The sequence below is a fragment of the Enoplosus armatus genome, chromosome 19, assembly GCF_043641665.1.
Source record: "Enoplosus armatus isolate fEnoArm2 chromosome 19, fEnoArm2.hap1, whole genome shotgun sequence".
Taxonomy (NCBI): Eukaryota; Metazoa; Chordata; class Actinopteri; order Centrarchiformes; family Enoplosidae; genus Enoplosus; species Enoplosus armatus.
The window spans coordinates 13040049-13054608 of record NC_092198.1 but is presented as its reverse complement, the minus strand read 5'-3'; the positions used below and the strand labels follow the sequence as shown (position 1 = coordinate 13054608).

General features: G+C 41.2%; 1 protein-coding gene across 1 annotated transcript in view; it reads right to left on the bottom strand.

Moving 5' to 3' along the window:
• Positions 1-14560, bottom strand: part of usta (uronyl 2-sulfotransferase a) — a 61994-nt gene that overhangs the window by 8388 nt on the left and 39046 nt on the right. Inside the window, exons 2-5 of the mRNA XM_070925971.1 lie at positions 13830-13873; positions 7782-7937; positions 1353-1432; positions 1064-1217 (exon numbers count right to left, since the gene is read on the bottom strand). Coding sequence (XP_070782072.1) covers positions 1064-1217; positions 1353-1432; positions 7782-7937; positions 13830-13873 — 434 coding nt within the window. The remainder of the gene's footprint in view (positions 1-1063; positions 1218-1352; positions 1433-7781; positions 7938-13829; positions 13874-14560) is intronic.

Sequence of the window (14560 nt, the reverse complement as noted above, 5' to 3'; positions counted from 1 at the left end):
GTTTATATAACATAGTACAACACTATTCTGTACAACACTCCTTAGCTCATATGCCTCTATAATTAGTGTACATCAAGGTCATACCAGAATAAGAAATTAGTATACAACATTTCGATTCTCAACTCAGCTTCAGGTTATCAAACCAGCTGGTATTGAACCAAAACAGATACGGATTTAAAGCAGTGTTATTGGCAAGCCGGTGACTCTGTCATAAAGTAACTGTGCAGCTCTGTCAAATACTGCAAACGCATTAGTATTTCAAACCATAAACATCCATGGCATTGATTTAGTTAACGTCCAAATGAGAGCAAATGGGCTTGTGGCCACTGGCACCGAGATGAAAGGCAGATGGAGGGGAAGAAGGCTGAACGATTCAGTATTTGTGACTCTTTATTGTTATAAAGGTTTTCTACATTGAGCACAACCGTTTTACTGTTTTACTGTTTTCAGTAAAACGGAAACTGAAATCTGATCCTCAGTTCAGTTTTCTCTGGGGAGAAGTTGATAGATGCGTCAGTTCCCTTCATCACAAATCTGACACAATGTTATGGCCAAGGGTGCACTGCTTCGAAATGGAAACAAAAAGATGACTGATGCTAGCCCTAACCACACATACTGTTATTAATTCCTCCTAATCCAACCTCTTTCCCAGCTCCAGGGCAGATGCAAAGCTTTGGCCACAAAACTACAGCTAATTAATCAACACACCCTATAGTGTGTGCCTGCAAGACTCTCGCAAAGAGACAGTAGTTCTCCTCAATGAAAAGTGGTGCACCTCACATTTCCATTTACAGTGTGTGTTGAGCAGTTAACAGACTCAAATCAGTAGAAAGTTTTATATAACACCATAAGTAAAGACTGCAAAGCTCAAAGTCACAACATCCAGACAATCTGTGTGTCTATGCATCATTCTCTCAAGTGAGAAATGAATCTACTCTGAAAAAACAATCAATATCAGACACTGATTTGCTCCATGGTACACACATCTATAAATGCTTGAAAATTGCTTTTCTTTTCAAGCCAGAAACAACAATTAGGTGCTGCTTAAAAACAACGGTCTCACCAGGTATCTCTCATCATCTTTCATCCCAGGAGTGCGGATGAGGTGGTTCTGCTCACCCCTCCAGTCGCCAAAGCGACGGAAAAAGTAGTTGGAGAGGAACCGGTTGATGGGGTCCCGGATGATGTTGATATAGACGGGCTGCTCTATTCTGAACCTTACAAAGGCAAATAAAAATGTAAGTCAAGTCCTGTTTTATCAAAATTGCAATCCTGGACAAACAAACAAGATTTACTGCATTTCCAAATGCTGTTGTTCATCATCATCATTGTACACTGGTGCAATACTGTACCTGGTAAAGTTGAGGAAGTGAACATGCCGTGTATAGAGAAATGGCTGAGGGATATTACTGATGTTCTTCATGAGATCAACCTGAAAAAAACAAAAGCACAGCACACACACAGTTGATTTGGCGTGTCTCACAGACTTAATAAGTGTAAAAGTGTCTGCCATAAATATGGGCAATCATCTGAGACGAATGGTGCCAGTTCATAATATCATGGTAGAAATCAAGCAATTATTACATTAATTGACGATAACCATAAGCACATACGAGCTCCTGACACTGTACAGAGACTTAAAACAGAAACTGGGTGCACCTGACACAACTGTGGATAAATGGGTCCACGACTGTGGATAAATGATGCACTTTGACTGTGTATTCATCTGGCTGTGGGTCCACCTTGATTCGATTTGCAGAATCTTCCACTACAGACTGATCTCACCACAGTTTCAACCTCTGCCTCGACTGCTCAGCTTCACAAAGTAATATCATTGTTTTGTTCATAACAATATTCATCATTCATAGATCGAGTTTCCCCTCTGTCATGGCCAGGACAGGCAACATTTTTAAAGCAATTATTCCAAGTCTCCTCTTCCTCTGCTGCTATGAAAGATTAAAAAACATCCCAAAGGCTTTCTAGGTCTGTATGGAGAGACAGGCTCACAGTAGCCAAAACAAACTTTGAGATATCACAGTAGTGCCATATACAGTGCAGATTCCCTGCATGAGCTCTTTGACTGAAGGCCATGCAACTGAAACTTAATTCTTAGTCATTCCTCACATAAATAGCTCCATATTGGAATAATTCTGTATGTGAGATCCAGTTATCCCGGTCAGGCATGTCAGAAATTAGTGACGATGCTAAGTTATGTCTCTGCACCAGCGGAGTGTATAATATGTCTAATTTCAAAATAATAAAAACACATAATAATAACCCAAAGTCATGGCTGGCCAGTCATTACTTTGGCAATAGGTTTGAATACATGTATGGGTGGGGCTAACGCTGGGATGTAAGATTTAAGAGCTGTTTTTGGGTAGCATACTGAGATTTATAATCATTTACTGTATATACCGCAACTTGCTTTTCCTCCACTTATCTACATTTACAAAAAAATGTGAAGAGAGACAATACATTAACTTATCCAACTTTTGATTTGTGGAATTGACTGGAATTTTTCAAATAGGTCAGAATCTCAGTAAAAGGATTTATTTAAAAAGCAGACCCATTCAATTGAAAATATTGAAGCAGCAGTAGTGGACTTCTGCCAGACAACACAGATTCAGACATGCAAGTTACAGGCTAAATACTAGAATTATCAGAGATCAGAAGACTTTTGGAAATGCCCAGAGTGGTATTGGTCAAGGAACTAGTCCATGAATTCATCAAGGGTTTAACTGGTAGACTAAGTTTTCCCGCACATTTTCCTTTTTACCCAATTTAGAATGACTTATTCCACTGCCGGTCCGGGGAAGGTGTAGACAGCCACGTGCCACCGCAACATCTGTGACACATGTTGTTGCCAGGCGCTTCTTTTCTTCTGACAGTAAGAATGTAACAGTCCAATTTGTTTCTTCCTATTCCCCAGCACCCTTTGCTCCATGTTGTAGGCCCCTTGACCAACAAGCAGGCAGCAGCATGGCAGAGACAACGACATGATTCCTCACTGGCTTCCCACCAGGCAACAGTTGTGCTAATCGGAACACACAACCAAGCCAGTATAATTTCCCCCCGGGGATCAATAAAGTATTTCTGATTCTGATTCTGATTCAGAGGTACTGCTAATGTGAATTGAAACTGGATTGTGGTGAGTGTGTGCCTTGTCCCTGCAGCACCTGCTTGGCCTCAGCTATCAGTTTTAAGGGGAAGTTTTTTGTCGAGAGGCAAAGGCTGGCAGCTAACAGCAGGTGACAGGCAGGGAAAATTTAAAGGCAACACAGGCAAGCACAAGGAAAAGTAAAAATAATCTTCCATAAAACCAGTTGACAAGTGGATGTTTAAAAAGGTAAGCACAAATGAATAATGAACAACAGCTGAACCCTGCACATGGGGAATTCAATGAGTCGCTCTGCTATCCAGACAGTAACACACAGGCCAAGGACAGAATAGAACTGGAAACCAGTGAGTGGGAGGAAAGGAGGCAAACACGTGGGGAAACAGAAGAGGAGGAAGCTCCAACAGCATCTGATAGCTCTCAAATAGCCCTGTTGATCCAGATGCTGATTTTGAAGTTCCTCAATAAAAACAGGGTCTAGGATTTCCTTCATGCAAATGGGTTCTTCAGGCTGAAACCAGTTTGTCTTTTGTGATGATCATGAATATTGTTCATACTTATTATTAGTATTATTCATAGTGGACAAACTCAGCTGTTGGCCAGATGATAGTGCTAAATGAAAAGTCAGAGGATCATCAAAGTAACAATTGATCCTGAGGGATAAATATCAATGCTCAAAAATGGAACGAGTGACACTTCACACAGAATCTTCAAAATACTTATGATCCACTAGAAGTGTTCTCTCAAATCAATGCTCACTATTGTACCTACGTAAAGTACCATGAATGTGTTTTCCTTAAGGATGTCAGTCTTTTATTAAAATTAGATTAGCTGTCTGATTTTGGTATGAAGGACATATTCTGTCCCTCTTTATATAAAGACCCAATCAGCTGAGGAACTGTCTGAATGTCCTGCTCTTATAAACTGTGTATAGGCAACTGTTACATCATAGCAAGACTATTTGGATAGCAACAGTAATATGTATACTTGTTTATGTACACAGGGCAGTTGATCTGAGGCCCCAGTCAGATTTGGGCTTCACACCCTCCTCTTCTATATAAACTCAGTACATTTCCACTCACTCTGTTTCCACTTTCTGTGGATCTCTCCTGCTATAAAATGTAAAATTTCAAACTTTCATTAGCACTGTAGAATTTATTTCACCACACTCTGGATCCCTCCTGCATTCTCTGTCTCTACTAATCCGTTTCAATTCTAAGTAAAAAAAAGTTTATTTTCCGCAAACTGCCCTCCTTGACCATTAGTCCAGACCAATTAGCCCAGAGCTAACCCCTGACGTCCCTTCCCCCACACGCAGGTTTATGTGCGGACCCTGAACACATTTGGCACATTTGGTGAGTTTGCGTGTGTGTGTGTGTTTTCTGACCCACCCCTCTGGTCTGTCTGGCCAGACCCCCTCTCATTTACCAGGGAGAGCTGCAGGGAGACGGAGGGAAAGTGGAGGACAGTCTGAGATTCCAGGCATACCTGCAACCCCTCAACCCCTGCCCCCCTCCTTCCTCAGCCCCTGTGGAGTCCACACAGGGCTCATCAGGGGAAACGGAGGAAGAGCCAAAAACCAAAGAAAGCTACGCCTGCTGCCATGCATTTAACTCAATTCAATTTGTCTCTATGTATCCACATTCAAAAATTAAAGAAGTCGAAATAATCAACACCTGTGGGAGAGACAAATACGGAGGTCATACATTATACAAATACAGATATTACAGCAACTGCCCATACATACTTTGTGTATCTGCTTAAAGAGTCCTTATGCAGAACACTTCAAAAGCGATATCTTCATATTACAAAAAAGAGACTACTGGTTTGCAATCAAAGATTTAGCAGCCACTTCTGACCAAATTTCAACTTCTTCTAGCATCCAATCCAATTCCCTGCAAGTGACCAACTGTTGCTTTGAGTGTAGCTGGTGAGATGCTGCTAGGGAATAACTAATTACAATCTATGTTTGTACTGGGGCCAGACACTTTTCGGTGTTTGCATATCTGTGGCTGTGTGATGCAGATACACAAGGTTTGTGGCTGTAGAGCATCTGTCTGCTGGTTAACATTTTTGGTAAGAGGGAGGAAACAGGATCCCACATGAACGCAGACACGCTCACAATAAAGATGCTGTCTTTCTGTTTCTGGAGGTTTTTAAGGAGGGTTTCTTTTTTCTCCAGGAAATGTCTTAAACCTCTCTCTCCCACTGAGCCTGCTCCCCCTGTGCTGAAAGGGACAGATGGGTCACTATACGCTTCAAATCTGCAGAAGCTCTGCAAAGTCGAATAAGGCACCTTCACTTTTGGCAACCCACGCACGCGGCACCAACCCTGGGCAAACCCATTAGCGGACTGCAGGGAGAGCCAGCTGGAAAACGGTCCAAAAACTGCAGTCTCGAGCCAGAACCACAACTGATGAGACCAGCATCTCTAAACTTAGGCGACGCGCGTCTGGATCTGCATAAGTCAACACACACAGAAGTACACATGCAAATAAACACGCAAACATGGAGACACACTTTACAGAATCACACACAAACACAAGCACAGACACACACCCTTAAACAGACCTCCCTTGCACAGACACTGGAATGCACACACTCTTTCTGAGGAGCATTGCTTGGGACCATTCACAGAGATGTTTTATGTCCGGAGAATTAATGAGGCTAATGGTGTTCTGCCACTGTGTGTGCAGCCAACGTTTCAGGGCTTGATGAATGGATAAACAAGTAACTGTTTCAATATTGGCTTAACATTGACATCAAATCGGTCAGTAATGGTTATACATGTTTAGCTTCTGCTGACCAATCAAAAGTGGTTAGCAGTGGCTTATTCCTGTCAATAACGTCATGAGAGGATGTGAGTCATCGCTGCAATACTCCCACACAAGCACACAGTTAAGTCACCTTCTCACCCAGATGACTAAAGGAAGCATTGGTGGAAATGACATTGACAGAAGTGCATATGAGGAAGCTTGGTGGTATAACTTCAGTAGTGGAAAGTAACTAAGTACATTTACCCAAGTACTGTATTTAAGTACAGTTTTGAGGTACAAGTATTATACTTGAGTGTTTGCAATTTATGCAAATGTATGCTTGTATCTGCTTGTAGTTACCATTTTCTTTGTTGAATGAACAAACAATACAGATGATGAGTTTATACGATATGATACATTGTTTAAGATTAAACTCACTAATAATCAGTAATAATAATCCATTTAGATTTGATTTCTTTTTTTACAGGTAATGAAAAACAAAAACATAATACATTTATGGAAAAACAGGATTGTGCTAGTGAGATTACCATTATCATATTCACATTTTTTAGCCAAAAAGGGGCCATTGTGCATTATGAGTACTTTCACTTGCAACATTTGAGTGCATTTTGCTAAATGTACTTCTGTACTTTTTTGTATGCAGGACTTTTACTTGAGTATTTTTACTCTGTGGTGTTGGTACTTTTTATTTAAATAAAAGATCTGAATACTCCTTCCACCTTCTTCAGTACAGTTGTTAGTCGCTCTCATAGGAGCCTGAACCCAAATCGTCTGGTCAAGACCGAGTCTCTGTTAGCTATCCTGCCAAAATTGGAGTTTGGAGCCATGTTTGCATAAAAACACACAGTGCCCAGTAAATCGGTTCCTAATATATTTGGAAAATCTTTTATTTACATTATTTATTTACATTACATAGTTTGTTTAGTTTATGAAAATAAAATATGGCAGGGCTTAGTGGAAAAAATCAGACAGAGATTATTTAGATATGCTTTATGCACATTAGCATTTGCATTGGCATTCCCACTGGCACAGGCCAGCACTTCTTAGTGTCTCAAAAGGCTGCGGTCTTTTAAACGAAAGCAGTTTTTCCTCTGTAAAGCCAACACTCATGTCCTCGAGATATTTCAGGAAATAATAAAAAGATATTCGCCCATCCTGAATGAAACACAAACACTGAATGAGCTCCTGCTGCTGTTATGTTCACTGTGACCACACAAGTTAAGTGCAAAATACAAATCAATTAAGTTTTTCCCAAATACAGCAAGTGTTACCTACTGTACACTGGGGATGCTGTTTGTTTCTTTAAGGATTTGACAACAGCAGCTGCTTTGAATCTGCTGAACGTTCAGTGAGTTGAATATTTACATAGAGATGATGAATGCATTCAGTGGCTTCCGAAGTGGGATCTGAAAACCACAGGGGCCCACAGGGGCCCAAACAATAAAAAAACAGGTTCTTTATAGTATTGTATGTATGTATAATATGTCCCAGATGCACCACAATAGCAGCACAATTAAAATGACTAAGTAGTAAAATATAACAATGTAAAAATATAAAAATGGAAATCGAAGCATTCCATGATTTGGGCAAACTCCATGATCTGATGAAGATCATGCGATATAATCGAGAGCACCAGCTCCTAAACGGACCTTGAGGTGAGCTTGTCAACTATAAGAATCATACCTAATTTCCGTTCATAGAAAACGTCAACTCCCATCTTCCTGTGTATGTAATTAACTGTAAGTGTAACAAGGAATTACTCATTTATATGTCAACCACTCAATGGTTAAATGACAAAATATCATAAAACCTCTGACCCTGACCCTCCACCTTGATTGAAATCAAGGTTGAAATCCCCTACTGCACCACCATCATCTCGTTTGTCTTACCTGTTCATGTTTTGTGAGTCGGGTTTTATTGTGGATGTCTGAGGAGACCAGATTGAACTGGTGTTTCTCAGCAAGTAACCTCAGCAAGATGACCACCGTACGGCTGCCGCACTTCCCCACACGGTTATAAACCACCTGGCTGGGGAACGGGAGCACCTGTGAGCGCACACACACACACACACACACATATACACACACACACACACACAGAAAAACATAAGAAGAAAGAAAGAAAAAACCCTACAGTGACGTAGAGATTGAACTTAACAGTTTGTCCGTTGTATGTTACTCTCACTGGTATTAAGGAACATAATGTTTCCACAAGTGTGTTAAGATGCTACCATATGTATTTTACTGCTGTGTGTTGTATTTATAGCACGTTTTAGAGCACCAATGTGTTGAACAACAAATCTGACCATAAAAGGCAGTAAAGGCAAAGACACAAAGTGTGAAAAGTCATAGAAAATCAGAAAATTCTGGTCAAAACATCATTAAAACTGGATTCTGTTGCCTCTTTTCCCCCGACCTTTGACCCCTGTTTCTCACGTCTATTCTCCCTGGGGCTGGACTGAATTGTCCCTGCAACATATTACCTTTCAGCTATGAAACACACACACACACACACACACACACAAAGATTGCTTGTAGACATGCATGATTTCATCTTCTCTCCTTGTATGCTTATTCCTCCACTGAACTCAATGAGTCAGAGAATCTGCTGACTTCTCTGCAAAGCGATACTGATGCAACTTTTTAGTTTCATCTCACACACACACACACACACACACACACACACACACACAAGCCACAGCATGTGCACGTACACACCTCATGACTCACCAATTAAACAAGTAGCTCAGCCATGATTCAGAGACTCAAATAAAAATGGATGTGAGTGTGTGAAACGCTGTTTCTCTTTAAAACAAAACAGGCTTGTTACAGTAAATCTTTGCTTGCAAGAATGGGGAAGTCGGGGCTGACATGCGTATTGAACATGAGACTCATTTTAGCACAAGGGCAGCAAGAATGCACTAATTTGGCAATTATCCCTCAGGGCCTACAAGGTTTATACAAGTGGCCCCTTAAGAATGAAGGCTATCCAAGTGAATTTGCCAGTGAGAACAAGAGTGATAGAAAATGGGGGCCAGTTAAAGGAATTAAGGGAAGAATGGGAGAGAGGAAGACAGGTCACTTAAAAGACATCTGGAAGATGTCTTTTAAAAGTGATAGAGATCGAGCACAAAATCAGTTGTGTGTTGCCTTGAAAACCCTCTCCCTCATCACTTCAAATAAAGCCTTCCTGTAAATCAGATGGGGGGGGGAATGCGGCACTGATAAATTCTTGTCGGCATTCTCTGGAATGGTGATTGTGCTTTTCCCGGGGGGTGGGGGTGGGGGGGGGGGGGGGGGGGGGGGCTTCCTGGATATCTGACAGACTGTGTGTTCGGAAGCAAGTCTGACTGACTGAAATAACTAGTTCGCTGGCTCATGGGGTGGCTAGTTTACCAACAAACTGTCAAGTTTTATAGTTGCAGTCTCAGTGCTCTGGTGCTGAAGACATTAGTTTCCACACCACAGAGCTCAACGTGGCCACACACACACACACACACACACACACACACACACACACACACACACACACACTTGCTGATTTTGTCTTGTCTCCTCCAAAAGCAGCAGTCCCACCCAAGCACACACTCAGTAGAAACAGTGAGGGCGTCTCTGAATGTTTGCCAGATCCAAGTAGAAAGACAGAGAAAGTAACAACTGGACGGAGAACGAAGGAGTCGAGGAGGGAGAGAGACAGAGATGGAGAGAGGGAACGAGAAAACCATCTGATGACACGTCATCACTGCATCGATCCCACTTTGTGCTTGTTTTTCCCAGAATTGGAGCCTTTTACCGGGACGTCATTAGAGATTGAACCGGTTTGACACAATGTGATGCCCCAGGAGGAGGGAGGATGTACTGTTGTACAGTTTTGTTGACAGGCATGCTTCAGCTTGTCACTTGCTGGAATGCTGTCATCACTTATCGTAAAGCAATCCTATACATCAGATATTGTTTTATATTTTAATAGATCAAACAAATTTTATAGATTAGAGGTTGGAGTCCAAAAATAAACAAAACCCTCCAAAATAATGGTGAATTGCAGAAATTCCCACTTTGGGAAACGATTTTGAGCAAATGGGAGATGGTTCTCTTGGACAGCAGTCCAACAGTCCTCAGTGTTTGCCAAGTAACTACAGACTTCTCAGCTTATGACAATAACGAGGCAGATGAAATACATGCAGTGTTTTGCAGGACACCATTCCCGCTGATATGATGACAAATGACTGTCAGACCTCTAACAGCCTGGTGTTGTATAACACAAGAATAACATCAGAGATGCCATCAAAAGTCCAAATCTCCCGCCGGCATTGACAGTTCTGAAAGGGCATCCTTTCACTTTGTGCTATTATTGTTCCCACTCTGTAGAGCTTAGGTTTCTGATGCACGCTGTGAGAAATGTTCGCAGTGTCTGCCAGTAAGGGATTCTGTCAATAGTCGATCCACGGTGTAAAAAAAGTATTATGTAACGGGGTTGTTTTCCACCGTGTCTGATCTGGGCGCTCCTACTCCAGAGTGTCAGGCTGTTGTTGTGGTATTTACAGCTCTGATGCTGGCGAGCCAATATCAACCAGACTTTGAGGAGATGAGTAGTCCTGCACCTTCCCTCTCTCTCACACTCTTTCTTCCACTTTCTCTTCTCTTACATTGTCAGCGTCCGTTCTTTTCTAGCACCCTGCCCACACACTCACACCAAAACCCGGCAAACTCTTTTGAGACATTTTCAGACGTGACATTGGTTCAACAAACATACATAAATTATGATCTCTGCAGAGAATGAACGTAATTCTGCTGGCCTTCAATCACATAAGAGCAAGTTTGAGAACATGTCCGGGTTTGCCGCATATCAGGACCATTGCACACACACTCATCCATCTTCCCGCTGCAGTTCCTGGAAATCCACACCAGCACACCACTGCTAACCTGCACTTCACTGGTTTTAGTTAGCCCTGTTCTGGGTTCATTGCCCTCTACAGTCAACTGCTCATCCCACGCTGAGTGGAGAACAGCATGTTCAGGGCACAGTAGAGATTCTCAGCTTCTTCCTGTTATTAATGATCTATCCATTCATCTCCACTCCCACCCGGAGAGGGAGGGAGGAAGTCTCACTGCTCTAAGTAACTGTGACAGTGGACTTGGACTTCCATCCAAGTATGTTTGAATTAAGATGGATTGATTTTCCATGGCTGAGAAGAAATGGGAAACTTTGACAACATTTCCTCAGCACCACTACTAATGTTTTACACTTGTTGAGTGCAGAAATGTAATGTGTGTGACAAATGGAGATCGATAAAGCTTTTTGTTGGGTAACCAATCGCCTGTCAAGCTTGCATGGACATTAGTTTGTGCATTAGAATATTTCTGAGTGCAAATGTGTTTTGTTTTGTCTCCTGGTGTCATTAAATCTGAAAAAGATTAGCTCCCGACATCGTCAAAACTTATCTAACATCACTCAATTATTTAACGACTCTTCTCTCCCTTTAAAGATATTTCAGCTTCAATATTGTTTTTTTTCTGTAGATCAGAAGAAAACTCAACTGATTGATCTTTTTTTAACATTTCAAAGTTCTTCTAAAAAACATCTTCTGGAATTGCCTTAAGTGGATGAATTGTAGTGGATGAACAATCTTATATAGAATAATGGTGGCTGTGAAATGCTCTGTTTACACATGTATAAAAATGCATTCTTGTCATGCTTCTGTTCACATTAAGACTCATAACTCTATTCTGAGATCTGCGTGGTTTTTCCATACACTCTCATTTACATTGAGCTTTCAACTCGATTTCTAATCTTTCCCTGCATTTACCAGAACCTCAGCCTTCTGCGTGCACATGCTGCAATGCGACCGAGCTCTGCTGAAATAGAAGATCAATCTCAGCTGCAGCAGGACATCAACAAAAAGATAATGAGAGATGTGGTTGATGCAGCGCTTGCCACTGACATGGCATTAGCATCATCTGTCTGGGAGATGAGATGACGACAGATATGGAATCAATCAAAGTGAGCGGCTAGTGTATGATCACAGTCAGCCTTGTCTGTGTCTATGGAGGCTGTATGTATTTAGTAAAGCCTGTAAAGCTACTACAAGTCATACAGCCAGTGTGAAATGAAGGAGACAAGGTTTATTGAAGTTTATTTCAAACTTCAGGAACTTGGTGGGGCTTCAGAAATAAGGATTAGGTTGATTTCAGTTTCATCTTTGTGCAAAATGATTACAAGGGTGTAGGTCTGGTTTCAGAAGTGGGGGGCACAATGAAATCGAGGGTCTTCAACAAGAAATCTAAGTGAATGTTATAATATTCTGTATTTATATACATTTACATCAATCAAGCTAATAACCCGTGAGGATTAAATTGGTTATTGTGTTTTCAACAATAATAGTAGCCCATTAAAACAATTTGAGATTGTATGCAACATTACATTTAGTTTCATTGGTTGATAATGTTATTTTCTTTTTTTTACTAAAGCTCCTTTAGTTAGAGCATCATCTATGACTGATGGTAAATTCTCATTAGAGTCTTTTCTAATTAAAAATAAAGATTAAATTATGATGAGATAGCAGTCGTTTTTTCCAGCCCAGAGTAGTGTCTGCAGCTCTTCCTGTCAGGTCGTGTGGAGCCCCAAAAAGCTCCAGCCTGTACTGTAGAAGCAAAACCTGGGGTAAATTAAGTCCACAGAAGTTGCTGCTCATAAAACTGACAGTAGTAATTAAAGGTGATCCAGATACATGTATCAACATTTTTATCAACTGATATTGAGTACAAATCTTTAGCTTTAACTACTAAACAGCATTTACAATGGGACGTTTTATTCAAATGCTGCAGAAACAAATTGTAGGTAAATGAATCTTTATCAGTCCCCTCTGCTTCTTGGAGACTTTCCCCTCCATTAAAATCACACTTTTCTGCGTCAAAATGAATTCCAGAGCTTCTGTGTTTGTATAATAATGTAAATATTCAGAATCCTTCAGAATTGCCTCAGGACACAGTCAAGCTGTTACATTCCCGGCTCTATCTCCAGTAGGAAATGGTGGAAACTATTTGTGATTTATTAGACTTAATTTCCATTACATTTCTGAATTTCTGCAAGCCCATATAATACTGAAAGCTTGGCGTCAAACCTACAGTATAAAGTAAACTGGCATTGTGAGACTGTTTTAATTGAGATATAAAAGTTTGTTTCAGATAATGATTTCCCCTGAAAAATCAAACTGGGATCAAGCAAATTCCAACAACGTGTCCTCGGTGTCCAAGTCAGCCACAGTTTGTTTCATTTAAATAACACTGTTATCTGCACAAAACAAGCACTGTGGTTGCCTGGCTTAATGGCCAGAGCAGGCTTTTTAAAGTAAACACAAAACTCACAAACAAAGCCCAGATGTGACCTAACAGCTGCTCACATCAGCCACAAGCAAACCTGTAACCAAACTATACGAGGTCTCAGGTTAGCTACGTGCTAAATGCTATGCCCAAACCAAAAAAAAACAATCTTTGATCAGATCGGAGAAAAAGGTAAAAAAGAAATGATGAAGAAGGGTATTAAACAGGCGAGGAATGAGGTGAAAATGAGGTGGTGATTGATTGAAGAAGGAGATAATGAACAAGGGCCAGACGGAGGGAGGAAGAAGTTGGCAGGGAGAGAAAGAGGGAGCACAGAGGAGAGATAGTCATGCAGACATGCAGCTGGATGAATACAAGGCCCCTGTGTCGGCGCTGTATGTGAGTGAGAGAGTGGGTTCAGAGCTTTACTGTAGCACTGAAGCCAGGTCTAGTTGGTATTTAGGGTGAGTTTGCACGCAGCTCCTTTCACACAGACCTAACCCTTATCCTGACTGGACTGAACTGGCTTGGAAACGCAGGGCAGCACATCAGAGAGAGACAGGTTAAAATGAAAGGACAACAAGGGGAAAATGGGAAATGACATATAGAAAGACTTACTCTTGGAGCAGGGGGTCCGTGGTCATCCAGATATGTGGATTCACCTGCAAAGACAAGATAAGTATATGTGTTAGGATTCTGACCGACCCACAGTACAAACACTTTGAAGGACTGTTCCTGGAGACCCCAAGACCTACACATCATAACTAAAAACAATGGGTATCAAAAACAACTGCTTTAAGTCAGCATAAAGACGCAGGTATTTGAACTATGCAAGAATGGTGTAAAGGGAATCATATAACACCATGGCCTCCTTCAAAAAGCACCTGAGCAAGACAGTAATGGCAATTCCCTGAAGTACATCTCTTTGCTCTTCTCAGTCAAACAATTTGCCCACTTCAATAAGTTGTCGATGTCCAAAGAAAACCATCTCAATGGCCATTTGGATTTTTTTCAGATAAACTCAGGGATGACGTGTCTGTTTACAGCATTTTCTCCTACTCCTGAAGACACACTAAACCAAAAAAATCCACAAGATTCTCCCACTGACAGTGAACCTGTGAGCAAGATGCTTTGTCAACTTTTAGTTTTGACTGGTTCACTTGTTTTTCTTCTCTTCCCTGTCTATAATCTATCTTATGGTACGTGAGGTTTTACGGTATTGCTAACCTGACTCATGATAGGCTTTTGTTGGCATGAAAGCAATCTTCCCACATTAAGTTCCACTCCACATTTTGCCCCCTGCCACACCCTACAGTTTCAGAAACAACAGGTGGCACTTCACTTAAAAA